General features: G+C 44.3%; 1 protein-coding gene across 1 annotated transcript in view; it reads right to left on the reverse strand.

Annotated features, from left to right (window-relative positions):
* The window catches only part of LOC124043287 (CUB and sushi domain-containing protein 3-like), a 720,075-nt gene that overhangs the window by 85,684 nt on the left and 616,417 nt on the right, over window positions 1-17,974 (reverse strand). The window contains exons 49-53 of the mRNA XM_046361728.1: window positions 15,367-15,555; window positions 11,575-11,760; window positions 10,742-10,936; window positions 8,641-8,814; window positions 5,932-6,105 (exon numbers count right to left, since the gene is read on the reverse strand). Of these exons, the coding sequence (XP_046217684.1) occupies window positions 5,932-6,105; window positions 8,641-8,814; window positions 10,742-10,936; window positions 11,575-11,760; window positions 15,367-15,555 (918 nt within the window). The remainder of the gene's footprint in view (window positions 1-5,931; window positions 6,106-8,640; window positions 8,815-10,741; window positions 10,937-11,574; window positions 11,761-15,366; window positions 15,556-17,974) is intronic.

A 17,974-nucleotide genomic window follows, 5' to 3' on the forward strand; every position in this document is an offset into this window, starting at 1 on the left:
CAGCAGCACCTACAGTAGATCTTCTGCACAGATTCTGTCAGACCTGGGCCCTGACAGTAAATCTCAGTAATACCAAAATAATGGTGTTCCAAAAAAGATCCAGTCGCCAGGACCACAAATACAAATTCCATCTAGACACTGTTGCCCTAAAGCACTCAAAAACTATACATACCTCGGCCTCAACATCAGCGCCACAGGTAACTTCCACACAGCTGTGAATGAGCTGAGAGACAAGGCAAGAAGGGCATTATATGCCATCAAAAGGAACATAAAATTCAACATACCAATTAGGATTTGGCTAAAAATACTTGAATCAGTTTTAGAACCCATTGTCCTTTATGGTTGTGAGGTCTGGGTTCCGCTCACCAATCAAGAATTCACAAAATGGGACAAACACCAGATTGAGACTCTGCATGCGGAATTCTGCAAACATATCCCCCGCGTCCATCGTAAAATACCAAATAATGCATGCAAAGCAGAATTAGGCCGATACCCGCTAATTATCAGAATCCAGAAAAGAGCAGTTCCCAAACCTTCTATAACAAAGCCGTCACCTACAGAGAGATGAACCTGGAGAAGAGTCCCCTAAGCAAGCTGGTCCTGGAGCTCTGTTCACAAACACAACATGCCCCACAGAGCAGCAACACAATTAGACCCAACCAAATCATGAAAAAACAAAAAATAATTACTTGACACATTGAAACAAAATGACAAAAAAACTGAACAAACTAGAATGTTATTTGGCCTTAAACAGAAGAATACCTGACCACTGTGACTGACTTAAGGAAAGCTTAGACTATGTACAGACTCAGTAAACATAGCCTTGCTATTGAGAAAGGCCGCCGTAGTCAGACCTGACTCTCAAGAGAAGACAGACTATGTGCACACTGCCTACAAATAGTGGTTGGAAACTGAGCTGCACTTACTTTTTCTCCCCAAATTCGTGGTATCCAATTGGTAGTTGCAGTCTTATCCCATCGCTGCAACTCCCATAAGGACTCGGGAGAGGCGAAGGTCGAGAGCTGTGTGTCCTCCGAAACACAACCCTGCCATGCCGCACTGCTTCTTGACACAACACCCTCTTAATACGGAAGCCAGCCGCACCAATGTGTCAGAGGAAACACTGTACACCTGGAGACCGTGTCAGTGTGCATTGTGCCTGGGTTGCCACAGGAGTCGCTAGTGCGCGATGGGACAAAATCATCCCTGCAGGCCAAACCCTCCCTTAACCCGGACGACGCTGGGCCAATTGTGCTCCACCCCATGGATATCCTGGTCGCGGCTGGCTGCAACAGAGTCTGGACTCGAACCAGGATCTCTAGTGGCACAGCTAGCACTGCAATGCAGTGCCTTAGACCACTGCACCAGTCAGGAGGCATGAGCTGCACTTTCTAACCACCTTCCAAATGTATGACCATTTTGGAGACACATATTTCCCTGAGATTACACAGATCCACAAAGAATACAAAAACAAACCAAATTTTGATAAACTCCCATATCTACTGGGTGAAATACCACAGTGTGCCATCACAGTAGCAAGATTTGCGACCTGTTGCCACATGATAAGGACAACCTGTGAAGAACAAACACCATTGTAAATACAACCCATACTTATGTTTATTTATTTTCCATTTTGTACTTTAACTATTTTCACAACTTTACAACACTGTTTATAGACATAATATGACATTTGAAATGTCTTTATTCTTTTGGAACTTTTGTGAGTGTAATGTTTACTTTTAACTTTGATTGTTTATTTCACTTTTGTTTATTATCTACTTCACTTGCTTTAGCCATGTTGACATATGTTTCCCGTGCCAATAAGGCCCTTAAATTGAAATTTAGAGAGAGAGAAAGAGAGAGAGAGAAAGAGAGAGAAAGAGAGAGAGAGAGAGAGAGAGAGAGAGAGAGAGAGAGAGAGAGAGAGAGAGAGAGAGAGAGAGAGAGAGAGAGAAGAGAGAGAGAGAGAGAGAGAGAGAAAGAGAGAGAGAGAGAGTGGGCTGAGTCTATGGGTGAGCGATCGTCTGTTGGTCTGGAAGTCAGTGTGTTTCCCGGCTGAATCTATGGGTGAGTGATCACGCGTTGGTCTGGAAGTCAGTATGATACCCGGCTGAGTCTATGGGATCGCGTGTTGGTCTGGAAGTCAGTGTGTTACCCGACTGAGTCTATGGGTGAGTGATCGCGTGTTGGTCTGGAAGTCAGTGTGTTACCCGACTGAGTCTATGGGTGAGTGATCGCGTGTTGGTCTAGAAGTCAGTGTGTTACCCGGCTGAGTCTATGGGTGAGTGATCGCGTGTTGGTCTGGAAGTGAGTGTGTGAGTGTTGGAGTGTGAAGGCCCTAACTCCAAGTATGTGTGCCCTAGTAAGCTGCTGATAGTGAAAGTGTGTGTGTAACAGCACTGTGTGCCGTCTGTGTGTCAATCTGTGTGTGACATCGTGAAAACCCCCAGCCCCACTGTGCTTACTCAAGGCATGTTTTGATGTGTGTAGGAGCACACAGGCAGTTAGTAGACACTGCAGATTAATTCCACCTTCTCTCCACTATTTTGGGGACAGAGAGAACAGTAATCCATTCCGGTCTTTCCTCTGTCAGCCAGCCTGGCAAAGTACAGTCACCTCAGTTTGAACTCACAGCCCTGCCTTGTACAGTTAACTACTAAGCTTCATTCCCCCCCAGACATGCCTTCTCTACCCTACTGCAGACAACACATATTTTTTTATGAACCCGGATTAACGATGTTGTACTTGTATTGTATTGATGTGATTTGTCAGTGAAAATAAATGTTTATGCGTTAATATTTTCACTGTTTTAACGTTGTAGGCATCACACGATAAGTAGGCTATAACGTCTCTGTCTCGTGTATGTCATAGACGTTCAAATGTAAGCAGCAGCAAAATAAGGTGAGATCCACATCTGTCTCTGTCTGCACTGAGGTCTAGAAGATTCTCTCAAGGACTGACAGGGACCAGATGTCGGCCCGGCATTTCTAACGCATTAAATTATTAGCCAAATAATGATCATTCTTCGCAAAAAAATAAAATAAATTCAGACCAGCCCAATGGGCTAAAGATGGGCTAGCCCATGGACCACAACGCCTATGAGGGATAACCTGAGGAGGTCTCAGTGTCTGTAAAAAGTGATTCCTCACTTCTGTCTCCTTCTCACCACTCTCTCGCGGAAAACAACCGCAGTACATTTGCATAATTAGAAATTTAATTTGTTTCTCTTTGCACAGAAGCAATTTCCCCTTCATTTGAGCACCGTCTACAACCGGAATGTAAAACCTCATCATTGCACGTTAAAATAACTGAGCTCAACCTCACATCTACAGATATTATGTGCATGCTTATTAAGCGCACACACACACACACACACACACACACACACACACACACACACACACACACACACACACACACACACACACACACACACACACACACACACACACACACACACACACACACACACACACACACACACACACACACACACACACACACACACACACACACACACACACACACACACACACACAACCCACCCAAGGGAATTAATATTATCATATTTTCCATGAAGACGTGTTGGCCTAGATGCATGGTTCATCAGTGAGCCAGAGGCCTAGTCTTTGTGATAGCCAGTTGAGGAGGTAAGGCCACTACCATTTCAGTAGGAAAATGGCCCTGACACTCTTGTCTCCAGTAGCTATTTCTGTTTAAAGTGCTGCTAGCTTTACGCAGCATATTGTCTTCATAAAAACACTGTTCATCATCACCACGGTTACTGCCGGAGAGAGCAAGAGAGAGAGAGAGCCAATGTTATCGGACCATACACGGTTTGCTTACAGCCTATAGGAAACATATTGTTTTTGACAACATGGCTTGATAACAGAATATAGAAACATATTGTTTTTAAATCTCCCAGGTTGTGTCACAGCCGGCCATGACCGGGAGACCCATGAGGCGGCACACAATTAGCCCAGCGCCGTCTTGGTTAGGGGAAGGTTTGGCAGGCTGGGATTTCATTTTCCCAACTCCTTGTGGGGGGCCGGGCGCCTGCAACCTGACCTAGGTCGCCAGTTGGACGGTGTTTCCTCCGACACATTGGTGCGGCTGGCTTCAGGGTTAAGCAAGCAGTGTGGCAGGGTCGTGTTTCAGAGGATGCATGGGTCTCTACCTTCGCCTCTCCCGAGTCCGTAGAGGAATTGCAGCGATGGGGCAAGACTGTAACTACCAATTCGATATCATGAAATTGGGGAGAAAAAGAGTTAAAAGTAAAAAAATTTTTTTTTTTTTAAATAATACTTAAAAAAAACTATATGGTTTAATCTATTGGTGTATATACTGTAACTATGACATGCGGTTCATCCACCAACCCTATATGACAAATATCTTCTATGAAATCTACATAATTCGGTGTTGATTAGCTATAAAACACAACAAAATAAATAACTGTCTTTGCTGATGAGAGTCATAGGTGAGAGGCATAATCAGGTTGACCATGGAACTCTAAATGGGTTTTTGGGTTTTATTTTCGTAATAAGGCTTGCTTCCCGCTTATGGCTAGAAAGAAGCTTGTTCAGGCAACTTTTCTCCCTGTAATTGATTATGGTGACTTGTTGTATATGCACACAGCCTCCTCCGTCCTACAGAGACTGGGCTCTGTTTATCATGCATCCTTGAGCTTTATTACAAATGCCAAGTCACTCACCCACCATTGCACATTGTACCAAATGGTAGGTTGGACCTCACTTTATATGCGCAGAAAGATACATTTGTACGTGTTCATCTACAAAGCCCTTTTGGGTCAACTCCCTCTTTACCTCTATAGTCTGGTCTCCTTCACCACCAGCAGTTACCATACCCGGTCTGTTAGGTGGTTGCTACTTAAAGTACCCAGGGCATTCACAGTATTAGGCAAGACTCCCTTCTCTTCTTGTGCACCAGACGCATGGAATACTCTACAATCCATGCTTCATCTAGATATGTTAGTGCCACTGAATGAATGTAACATATGCTTTTTTTTAGGCTGGATCATGTTGTATTGTATTGTTGTATGTTTTAATTATGTCATGTATTGATTGTTGCTGCCTTCTTGGCCAGGTCTACCTTGAAAAAGAGACTCTGGGTCTCAATGGGCTTTTCCTGGTTAAATCAATGTTAAATAAATCACCAGGTGGTAAATTAGTTAATAGACCAATAAGAAAGATAGTTTAAAATCTCTCTGACAATAACAGACAGTTTTCAGTTTCCCCTCCCCACTCAGATCATTCCCAGACAGTCCTAAAACAATTCTTGTTTGAGAAATTGTTCTTTGCTAATGAGCTATTTTTGGTTTATTTTTGACCATTTTAATTTAAAACAATCACAGTAAGGTACTTAATTGTTACCCAGAAATGATTTGATATTGAGATGAAAACAGCCTCATTGGACCTTTAATTAAAAATGCCTGGGAAGACAGAGAAGTGTCCTTCTGTCTGAGTCCAGAGAACGATGAGAATGCTTTAAATGTCAGGGATCTTTGCGACCTGAGGGAGCTCTCAGAAAGGGCACTCCAATCGTCAGTGTAGTGGCTCAGGTCCACACTCAACTTCAACTCTCTTACCACTCTAAAACAGTATTATTCGTCAACTCATTAACCACACAAAAGTGATCCAGACTTCAGTAATCAACTACGTATAAGACTTAATTGGAAAACTGATTTGAAAAAGTATTGGAAGGTGGGATGGGTACTGAGACTGGAGATATTCTGAGGCAGTTCCTCAAAGCACTTGAGAGGAGGTTGGTGTGTGACAAAAGTGAGAGAACTTGAGAGATGGAGAGAGATATAAAGTGTGAAATACATACAGGGAAACAAATAGACATAAAGAGACAGAGAGATAAAGAGAAAAACACAGAGAGAGAAACAGAGAGCGAGAGAAGGACACTCACACACGCAGGAAGGCAGCTGTCCAGACCAGTTGTGGTCCTGCAGGCAGATCCGCACCGAGGAGCCGATCAGGCGGAAGCCTGGGATGCACTGGTACACCACCGTCTCCCTGTAGCCAAAGTTCTCCCCAATCACCTGACCGTTCACTATGGTCTCTGGAATACCACAGTGGCCCGCTGGAGAGAAACACAAAGGGAAAAAGTTAAGAGAGAGGAAAAGGGAGAGGGGGAGACGTAGAAGGGGGTAGAGAGAGATGGTGTTTTCACTGAAATAGACACATAGCAGCTAGATAGAGGAAAAACTACTCTCAGAGAGAGATAAAAAACAAAATGTATTTCTACAGGAATGCAACTTAAGCCTCACCCTCTTCAACATATATATATATAAACAAAATGTATTTCCACAGGGATGCAACTTAAGCCTCACCCTCTTCAACACATATATATATATATATATATATATATATATATATATATATATATATATATATATATATATATATATAAACAAAATGTATTTCCAGAGGGATGCAACCTAAGCCTCACCCTCTTCAACATATATATATATAAACAAAATGTATTTCCAGAGGGATGCAACTTAAGCCTCACCCTCTTCAACATATATATATAAACAAAATGTATTTCCACAGGGATGCAACTGCAGCACCCGGCCTCACCCTACTAGAATCTGAAGTCAAATGTCTATTGTTTGTTGATGATCTGGTGCTCCTATCACCAACCAAGGAGGGCCTACAGCAGCACCTACAGTAGATCTTCTGCACATATTCTGTCAGACCTGGGCCCTGACAGTAAATCTCAGTAATACAAAAATAATGGTGTTCCAAAAAAGGTCCAGTTGCCAGGACCACAAATACAAATTCCACATTGACACTGTTGCCCTAGAGCACACAAAAAATGATACATACCTCGGCCTAAACCTCGGCCTAAACATCAGCACCACAGGTAACTTCCACAAAGCTGTGAATAATCTGAGACATAAAATTCAACATACCCATTAGGATCTGGCTAAAAATACTTGAATCAGTTATAGAACCCATTGCCCTTTATGGTTGTGAGGTCTGGGGTCCACTCACCAATCAAGAATTCACAAAATGGGACAAACACCAGATTGAAACTCTGCATGCAGAATTCTGCAAACATATCCCCTGTGTACCATATAAAACACCAAATAATGCATGCAGAGCAGAATTAGGCCGATACCCGCTAATGATCAAAATCCAGAAAAGAGCAGTTCAATTCTACAACCACCTAAAATGAAACGATTCCCAAACCTTGCATAACAAAGCCATCACCTACAGAGAGATGAACCTGGAGAAGAGTCCCGTAAGTAAGCTGGTCCTGGAGCTCTGTCACAAACACAAACAGACCCCCACAGAGCCCCAGGACAGCAACACAATTAGACCCAACCAAATCATAAGCATACAAAAATATACTTATTTCCAATGTGTCAAGTAATTAACAAAAAACAGAGCAAACTACAGTAGAATGCTATCTTGCCCTAAACAGAGAGTACACAGTGGCAGAATACCTGACCACTGTGACTGACCCAAACTTAAGGAAAGCTTTGACTATGTACAGACTCAGTGAGCATAACCTTGCTATTGAGAAAGGTCTCAGTAGGCAGACCTGGCTTTCAAGAGAAGGTGGGAATTGAGATGCACTTCCTAACCTCCTGCCAAATGTTTGACCATATTAGAAGCAAATATTTCCCTCAGATTGCACAGATCCACAAATAATTAAAAAACAAGCCACATTTTGATAAACTCATATCTACTGGGTGAAATACCAGTGTGCCATCACAGCAGCAAGATTTGTGACCTGTTGTCACAAGATAAGGGCAACAAGTAAAGAACATTGTAAATACAACCCATAATTTTAAAATATATTTTCCCTTTGTACTTGAACTATTAGTACATCGTTACAACACTGTATATAGACATAGTGTGACATTTGAAATGTCTTTATTCTTTTGTAACCTCTGTGAGTGTAATATTTACTGTTTATTTTTATTGTTTATTTAACTTTTGTTTTATCTACTTCACTTGCGTTGGCAATGTTAACATATGTTTCCCATGCCAATAACGTCCTTTGTTTGTGTTGTTGAGAGAAGTATTGTACTGTACTGAATAGTCATGTTCTGGAGACAGACAGACAGAGAGACAGACAGAGAGACAGATGGAGACAGAGAGACAGAGAGACAGAGAGACAGAGAGACAGAGAGACAGAGAGACAGAGAGACAGAGAGACAGACAGACAGACAGACAGACAGACAGACAGACAGACAGACAGACAGACAGACAGACAGACAGACAGACAGACAGACAGACAGACAGACAGGATAGAGATTTTCATTTAATCACACATGTCACAGAACTACAGTATTTGCAGTACACAGACGTGTTCTAGAGAAAATAAAGAAGCACAAAATAGAGACTTATAGAGACTTCTCCCTGCTTCCACAGACTTGGCATCAGCACACAGAGAAGTTAGACAGTCAAGCTATTTACCACAATAAACACATGTTCATTAGAGGGTGAAGACCAAAATAACTCCACACCAACAAAAACATTCTTAGGGCAAAAGATAGCCTACATTTCACAGGCAATACAGCGTCTGGAGAATGTTGTCTTGGTTGTTTCACACAAATACAGACAGACAACAGAAATGTTGGGAATTAATTGGTCGTTTTACCCAAGCAGCGGGTCTCCTGTCCGCTCCACAGTCCAGAGGAGAGGCATTCTCTCACAGTCGAGCCAACCAGCATGAACCCTGCGTCGCACATGAAGATGGCAGTCGCCCCAAAGGTCATCTGCGTACCAATCTTCTTCCCATTGGGCGGGCCAGGGAGGTCCCCGCAGGAGATGACTGTGGCACAGACAATAACAAAGGCATCATCAGCTAGCTGACAGACGAATGGCATTAAACAGCTGAGACATATCAGCCAGCTGACAGACCAATGGCATTAACAAACACCTGGGAGATATCAGCCAGCTGACAGACCAATGGCATTAACAAACACCTGGGAGATATCAGCCAGCTGACAGACCAATGGCATTAACAAACACCTGGGAGATATCAGCCAGCTGACAGACCAATGGCATTAACAAACACCTGGGAGATATCAGCCAGCTGACAGACCAATGGCATTAACAAACACCTGGGAGATATCAGCCACTGACAGACCAATGGCATTAACAAACACCTGGGAGATATCAGCCAGCTGACAGACCAATGGCATTAACAAACACCTGGGAGATATCAGCCAGCTGACAGACCAATGGCATTAACAAACACCTGGGAGATATCAGCCAGCTGACAGACCAATGGCATTAAACAGCTGAGACATATCTGAGCAGAATCCGGGCCATATCTGAGCAGAATTCGTGTGGATGAGGCAAGCTAGACCAACACAGACTTGACTGGTCTGGGCCATATCTGAGCAGAATCCATGTGGATGAGGCAAGCTAGACCAACACAGACTTGACTGGTCTGGGCCATATCTGAGCAGAATCCATGTGGATGAGGCAAGCTAGACCAACACAGACTTGACTGGTCTGGGCCATATCTGAGCAGAATCCGTGTGGATGTGGAAAGCTAGACCAACACAGACTTGACTGGTCTGGGCCATATCTGAGCAGAATCCGTGTGGATGTGGAAAGCTAGACCAACACAGACTTGACTGGTCTGGGCCATATCTGAGCAGAATCCATGTGGATGAGGCAAGCTAGACCAACACAGACTTGACTGGTCTGGGCCATATCTGAGCAGAATCCGTGTGGATGAGGCAAGCTAGACCAACACAGACTTGACTGGTCTGGGCCATATCTGAGCAGAATCCATGTGGATGAGGCAAGCTAGACCAACACAGACTTGACTGGTCTGGGCAATATCCGATCTTGTGAAAGCTACTGGACATGCACATGGGTTAATCATACATGTCGGAACTAGAAGCATAAGCATTTCGCTACACTCGCACTAACATCTGCTAACCATGTGTATGTGACAAATAAAATTAGATTAGATTTGATTTGATTTGACATAGACAATATGGGCCTGAACTTGTGAATACCTTTGGACAGGAACATTAGTTAATCAGTTATAGGCACCATCAGACATACACCTGCAGTAGGAGTGTGCATGTCTGTTTATTTTTTGTGTCGTTGCAATGTCACGGCACCAATAGAATCTATGCCCTAATGTCTGAGCCAATACAAGAATGGAAACTAAGCAAGGCAACAAGATAAGGGTGGCCAGGGCTAAAGGGTATTAATAATTAACATGAAGTGGAGTGACTATGTTATGTAAGGGTAAAACTGTATAAAAGCAGAGTACTGAGACTGGAAAGTTCAGTTGGTCCATGGGCCTGCTCGGCTTTGTTACTTTTGTGATAAAGTCTATTTGAATTCACAAGCTCCGAAGGGGAGTAATTTTATTTTTGGGGGGATCCTCAAGATGGGAGGAAATGAGGGGAGAGAGGAGGAGTGGAGAGGAAGGGAGGAGTGGAGAGAAGAGGAGGAGGGGAAGGTAAAGGGAGGTTAGAGGTGTTTTTTTTTAAACCAGAAGAATCAATGTGGTCTATTCATTATTCCCACCAACATCCACACTCCAGTCATACCTGATACTCCTACATCCACACTCCAGGCATACAGTACCTGCTACTACTACATCCACTCTCCAGGCATACATGCTACTCCTACAACCACACTCCAGGCATACCTGGTACTTCTACATCCACACTCCAGGCATACCTGCTACTCCTACATCCACACTCCACACTCCACCCTATACTCACTCTGGCAGTGAGGCCTTTCGTTCCTCCAACTCCATATGCCATTGGCCGTACACTGGATGTGGGCGGGGCCTAGGCGGTAGTAGCCCGGGTCACAGCTGAAGATAATCTTGGTCCTGTACTCATAGTGGGAGCCATTCACGATCCTCCACCTCCCGTGCTCCAGAGAGAAGGAGCCGATGCTTGGACACACCACCACTGTTACACAGAAACACATACACACGCACACACACAGGCACCCGCACACACAAGAATAGTTAACAGATAAATAAAAGCAAAAAACACTTGAGTATTTTAGCAGATTTAAAGTCAGAAGATATTAAGATATTGAGGTGAAGAGGATGGAATATTAAAAGGTTTTCTTCTCTCTGTAATCTGTTGACCTCCATTTACGCTGCTTTGTGAGGCAGCCAGGCACATTTAACAGGCATTTTAATGGGCAATAACAAAATACTGACTACTCCATTCATAAATAAGTGAGGGATTGCCTTCGAGGGGGGAACTGATTTTAAGAGGGATGTAATTGCCCTCCTGAGGAGCTGTGAGGTGAAAGCACACACACACACACACACACACACACACACACACACACACACACACACACACACACACACACACACACACACACACACACACACACACACACACACACACACACACACACACACACACACACACACACACACACACACACACACACACACACACACACACACACACACACACACACACACACACACACTCTTCGCCTGCTTCACCTGTCTCCGCTGCTGGACTTGCCACATAGCCTAACGGTACCTGCACACCCTCACTATGCTCCCCCACTAGCCTCCCACCTGAGCAACGGGGTATCTTGTTGTGGTTGCTCCAGGTGCCATCCGGCTGGCAGACAGCGCTGGTCAGCTCTTTGGAGGACAGGCGGTAGCCGTCATTGCAGAAGTAGGTCACGCGCGTGCCCACCGAGTAGTCCACCGTCAGCACTCCTCCGTTCACCGGCGCCTTGGGCACCCCGCAGGACACCGCTGCCGGGGTGGGGGGGACCAGGGGAGAGGAGGAGAGGAAGAGAGGAGCGTCAGCGCTTATAAAACCAAGGGGGTGAGACGCAGGGTTATCATGTTACGCAATCAAATCAGTCTCACACACAGAGATACACTACATACTCACTACATAATCAGTGTAATACACACACTACACACTCAGATCAGTCTCACACACAGAGATAAACTCCAACTCACACATACAGAGCACTAAAATAACACATTCAATCTCACATACACACCTACCAACAGTACACAACAACAAAGAGATAAACACACACCGTTTCAACACACACCGTTTCAACACACACAAAGATCTGCTGATGACAAGACAGACATTAACACTATTCATACCTATTGACCTTTCACACTACTCACTCAAAGACCCACTGACTGTACCACGACAGACAGACAGACAGACAGACAGACAGACAGACAGACAGACAGACAGACAGACAGACAGACAGACAGACAGACAGACAGACAGACAGACAGACAGACAGACAGACAGACAGACAGACAGACAGACAGACAGACAGACAGACAGACAGACAGACAGACAGACAGACAGACAGACAGACAGACAGACAGACAGACAGACAGTACTGTGAGGAACATTGACTCTAACATACAGAAACCATATAATGCCAAATAGTCTGATTCATTCTTCTAACACACAGAGGGCGATGAGCATTGACGCATTGAGACAACTTCCACACAATAACACACTGCTCACTCAATTCACACTGACGATGTACTGACAAGGTAGTGCCCCCTCAATCTTTAAAAAGCTACCTTATTTCATCTGATTTCCAAAAAGATTCTCACAGAATATAGTCTTTCGCTCAGAGAGAGAGAGAGAAAAACACATGCAGTGACCGAGATAAAGAAACCAAAACCAAGATACTGGCGTGAGCAAACATAGAAACCAAGGTAGAACAACTCAAACAATAATTCCACCTCTTCACACAAGTCCCCGTCAAGCAGAGGTGGAATTGTGTGTGTAGGAGTTATTTTAGTTGTTCTACAGGGTTGATTTTTGGGCGGTGACTGCCAGGACCAAATCAAGATTGGCTTTGTAGTGTGAGTGTTAATGTTAATTCTGAAGGAGAGACTCCTGGAAAATGTAGGGAGTCATTCTGAAGGAGTGACTCCTGGAAAATGTAGGGAGTCATTCTAAAGGAGTGACTCCTGGAAAATGTAGGGAGTCATTCTGAATGAGTGAATCCTGGAAAATGTAGGGAGTCATTCTGAATGAGTGACTCCTGGAAAATGTAGGGAGTCATTCTGAATGAGTGAATCCTGGAAAATGTTTGGAGTCATTCTGAATGAGTGACTCCTGGAAAATGTAGGGAGTCATTCTGAAGGAGTGAATCCTGGAAAATGTAGGGAGTCATTCTGAATGAGTGACTCCTGGAAAATGTAGGGAGTCATTCTGAATGAGTGAATCCTGGAAAATGTTTGGAGTCATTCTGAATGAGTGACTCCTGGAAAATGTAGGGAGTCATTCTGAAGGAGTGAATCCTGGAAAATGTAGGGAGTCATTCTGAATGAGTGAATCCTGGAAAATGTTGGGAGTCATTCTGAAGGAGTGACTCCTGGAAAATGTAGGGAGTCATTCTGAATGAGTGACTCCTGGAACATGTAGGGAGTCATTCTGAATGAGTGACTCCTGGAAAATGTAGGGAGTCATTCTGAATGTGGTGGGTGTTTCCTCCTGCTATGACAATAGGTCTATTGTAGTGAGAAAAGCTGGAGATTTTAAATATCACTATTAAGTTCAAGAGTAAACTGAGCACAAAGAGAGGATTATATATATGCTGTGTGTGTGTGCGTGTGCATGTGCATGTGCGTGTGCGTGTGTGTGTGTTCTCAGCTCAGAAAAGTGTGAAACTATTCTGTTTCTCTCTGCTATATTTTCTGGCAAGTCTCAATCCTACAGCCAAAAAACATGAAATCATTTTTAAATCTAAGATTTTAGCATCCTTATATTTCCTCTCTGTTTCTTTCTATCCAATCAGTTTGGAATAAGACGTAGGCTGCCTCTCAAATAGTAGCCTATTCCTTGGCCTTTATAGTGCACTATTCTTAAACCAAGGCAATAGGGCGTTGGTCAAAAGTAGTGCAGTATACAGGGAACATGGTGCTATTTGGAATGCACCCGAAGGTTACCATCTGTCACGATGCATAATATGCACACAATGGATAATTGTCTTACATCGCAAAAATCTTACATACAATAGCAATTACTAAATACAATTGCTATATTTTGATATACAGTAGATCCATTATCAGACATTTGCACTTCTTGTCAGTGTAAAAACATTGTCATTTAGACCACATTGGTGTCCATATGAGGACATATCAAGATGCAAAAAGTCCTGCTGAGATTTTCCTAATATGAACATCGTAACACCCTCATTATCTAATTTCCTGGACCAGTGCTCTTAGATGATGGTGAACAATCACTCCCGGTTGTCTCATTTTAGGGTGAAGTACTCTGACATACTTCTGAAGTTTATGTAGTCATATTATGTGTGTCACTGCACGTTAGTGTCACTCCAGCCTGTGGCGCCTGACAGTAAGGTGGCATGCATCAAATCATATTAAATCACTGAGTGGCGCTTCAGAAAGCTGGATTTTCCTGTTAAAACCCGGCTTTGTCATGTTTTGTCATTGATTATCATGTCTTGTCTCTGTGCTTCCCTTCTATTCGTTTCCCTCTGCTGGTCTTATTAGGTTCTTTCCCTCTTTCTATCCCTCTCTCTCCCCCTCCCTCTCTCCCTCTCTCGCTCTCTCTCTCTATTGTTCCGTTCCTGCTCCCAGCTGTTCCTCATTCTCCTAACTACCTCATTTACTCTTTCACACCTGTCCCCTATTTTGCCCTCTGATTAGAGTCCCTATTTCTCCCTCTGTTTTCCGCTTCTGTCCTTGTCGGATCCTTGTTTGATGTTCGCTGTTCTTGTCCTCGTTCCGTCCTGTCATGTTTTTTGCCTTCTTCAGATGCTGCGTGTGAGCAGGTGTCTAGATCAGCTACGGCCTGCGCCTTCCCGAAGCGACCTGCAGTCTGTGGTCGCATCTTCAGTTGTTCCCCTCTTCTGACTAGAGGGTTTCAGTATTCCTGTTTTGACTTGGAATAAACTCTGTTTCTGTAAAGTCGCTTTTGGGTCCTCATTCACCTGCATAACAGGCTTGTAACAGGTAAAAAGCTTCTGAAAATAGCTTTTCCAGAATGAGAGTTGAGACTGACGTGAGTAAACTTCAGTTGGTGACGATTTTAAAGAGATTGATGGAGAAATGTATTGCTATTTTGGCTCTTTTCATGCGTTAAATTTGCTTGACATTTCATGTAGAAAAAGCTAAGTCGGGGTAGATAAATGTTAGTAATTATTATAGATATTTAAATCCATGTGATACACTCAGTACATACAACAGGATTCCTAGAAAATTGTAATATAGTAACATGTAGAATCTAGGATCAGGTCTCTCCTGTCCATCTAAACTTATTCATTATGATCTTAAAAGGCAAAACTAATCCTAGATCAGCACTCCTAGTCTGAGACGCTTTGTCAATATGGGCCAAGATCTCACCTTGGCAGGCAGGTACGGTGGAGTCCCAGTCAAAGTATCCGTAGGGGTTCCTCCTGCACATGGCCGTACTGTTCCCTATGAGACGGTAGCCCCGGTCACAGGCCCAGCGGACTAGGCTGTTGAGGTGACCACCCGTCTGGCTACTGATGGACCCCTGCAGAGGCGAGTCTGGGGTGCTGCAGTACAGGGCTGGAGGGGGAGACAGAGAGAGAGGGGGTGAGGGAGGCAGAGAGAGAGAGAGGAGAGAGAGAGAGAGAGCGAGGGAGAGAGAGAGGCGGAGAGAGAGAGAGCGAGAGAGAGAGGGGGAGAGAGAGAGCGAGAGAGAGAGAGAGAGAGAGCGAGAGAGAGAGAGAGCGAGAGAGAGAGAGAGAGAGAGAGAGAGAGAGAGAGAGAGAGAGGAGGGGGAGGAGAGAGAGAGAGAGAGAGAGAGAGGGGGAGAGAGAGAGGGGGAGAGAGAGAGAGCGAGAGAGAGAGGGGGGGAGAGAGCGAGAGAGAGAGAGAGAGAGAGGGGGGGAGAGAGAGGGGGAGAGAGAGAGAGCGAGAGAGAGAGAGAGAGAGAGGGGGGGAGAGAGAGAGGGGAGAGAGAGAGAGCGAGAGAGAGAGAGAGAGGGGGGGAGAGAGAGCGAGAGAGAGAGCGAGGGAGAGAGAGAGGAGAGAGAGAGGAGAGAGAGAGAGAGGAGAGAGAGAGAGAGAGCGAGAGAGAGAGAGAGGGGGAGAGAGAGAGAGCGAGAGAGAGAGAGCGAGGGAGAGAGAGACGGGGGAGAGAGACGGGGGGAGAGAGAGCGAGGGAGAGAGAGAGCGAGGGAGAGAGAGAGGGGGAGAGAGAGAGAGCGAGAGAGAGAGAGAGGGGGAGAGAGAGAGAGAGAGAGAGAGAGAGAGAGAGAGAGAGAGAGAGAGAGAGAGAGAGAGAGAGAGAGAGAGAGAGAGAGAGAGAGAGAGAGAGGGAGCAGGGGAGGGAGACAAACAATAACACGCACAAACACACAAACACACACAGGTCAAGTCACTAGTACAGTACCCTGGTGGTTATAACCAGAGCTGTATTACTGTAATACCTACAGCTATAAGGCTCTGACTATAACTAGCTTCTATCTTCTACTGTTACTCATGAGTAACAACACATATAATCTTCATATTATTTCAACTAAATGTGGGTGAATGTTTTAACTTGATATATAGCCTACTAGTGAGGCTACATAGGCATTCATTTGTAAATGTTTTATATACTGTAATTTCCCCACACATATGCAGTATACGTACAGTATGTACAATATATTTACATACCATTACATCAATATCACTCTTTCTGGCATTAACACGTTTAAACACTTCTCACAGTTCAGTTCAGTGTAGTTATGTAAAAGCATGCTGTGCAGCTTCTTCCTGCGTTGACACTTGGCCCTGAGCCCTGCACGAACAGGAAGATGGGGACGGGGACTGTGTCACACCAAATCAGTGGGCAGGCGTGAGACACACACACCACACTCAGCATACACGTACATACAGTAATGCCAAAGTCAGCACAACACAGGGTTAATTCTAGGTGTGTTGGTGTCCTATGTCCTGGAAGACTAAAAGAGGAGAGTTCCCCCTCGTGAGAAAAAGCCTCCTGACCCCCATTTTACGCTCAATGTTGTTTTTGTTAAAAAAAACATGTTTTATCTTTCTGCTTTACATACTGTTTTGATCTATCCTGGGTACCAGTCCATTTGTGCCATCATGCCACTCCTGCTTTTGCATGAAAAGCATGGCACAAACAGACTGGTATCCAGGCTAGTACTAACCTAGCAACTAGGAAAGAATGGCTAACTTGAAAAACATTAAGAGTTCACCAGCTAACATGTGATATCTCGTCTCCATTTGATCCCCATCTAAATGCACTATAAAGTGCTCTGAATCATTCTGATTTCCTTCAACTGAGCAGTTTGAATAACAAGGCCAAGCATGTACCTCAACTTGTAACTTTCATAACTACAGTAGAAGGGCAAAGTCAACCCACATCCGGGAGTGTCAATTCTAGTTCACACAGCAAGTTCTGACTTATACGTATATGCCTTATTCATTCAGATCCATATTTATACTACAGTTAAAAAGCACTGGTCTGATTGTGTGTGAACAATGGTAAGGGGAAGCACATAAAAATATAGGTGCAGTGAAATGAGTTGTTTTACAGGGCAGCCATAGTAGTACGGCACCCCTGGAGCAAATTAGGGCTACGTACCTTGCTAATGGGCACAGACAGATTTTTCACCTCTTTCTCACCTGCAACTCTGTCATATTATCTCACTGAGGAAGATTATAGAAGTGGCAAAGAATGCTGACAGAGAGAGAGAGAGAGAGAGAGAGAGAGAGAGAGAGAGAGAGAGAGAGAGAGAGAGAGAGAGAGAGAGAGAGAGAGAGAGAGAGAGAGAGAGAGAGAGAGGAGAGAGGAGAGGGAGAGGGAGAGGGAGAGAGAGAGAGAGAGAGAGAGAGAGGAGAGAGAGGGAGAGAGAGGGAGAGAGAGGGAGCGAGTGAGAGAGAGGAAGAAAGAGAGAGAGGAAAATAGTGAGAGAGAGAGAGAAAGAGGAAGAGAGACAGAGAGAAAGAGAAAGAGAAAGGAAAAGAGAGA

This window comes from Oncorhynchus gorbuscha, linkage group LG09 (assembly GCF_021184085.1).
Source record: "Oncorhynchus gorbuscha isolate QuinsamMale2020 ecotype Even-year linkage group LG09, OgorEven_v1.0, whole genome shotgun sequence".
Classification (NCBI taxonomy): Eukaryota; Metazoa; Chordata; class Actinopteri; order Salmoniformes; family Salmonidae; genus Oncorhynchus; species Oncorhynchus gorbuscha.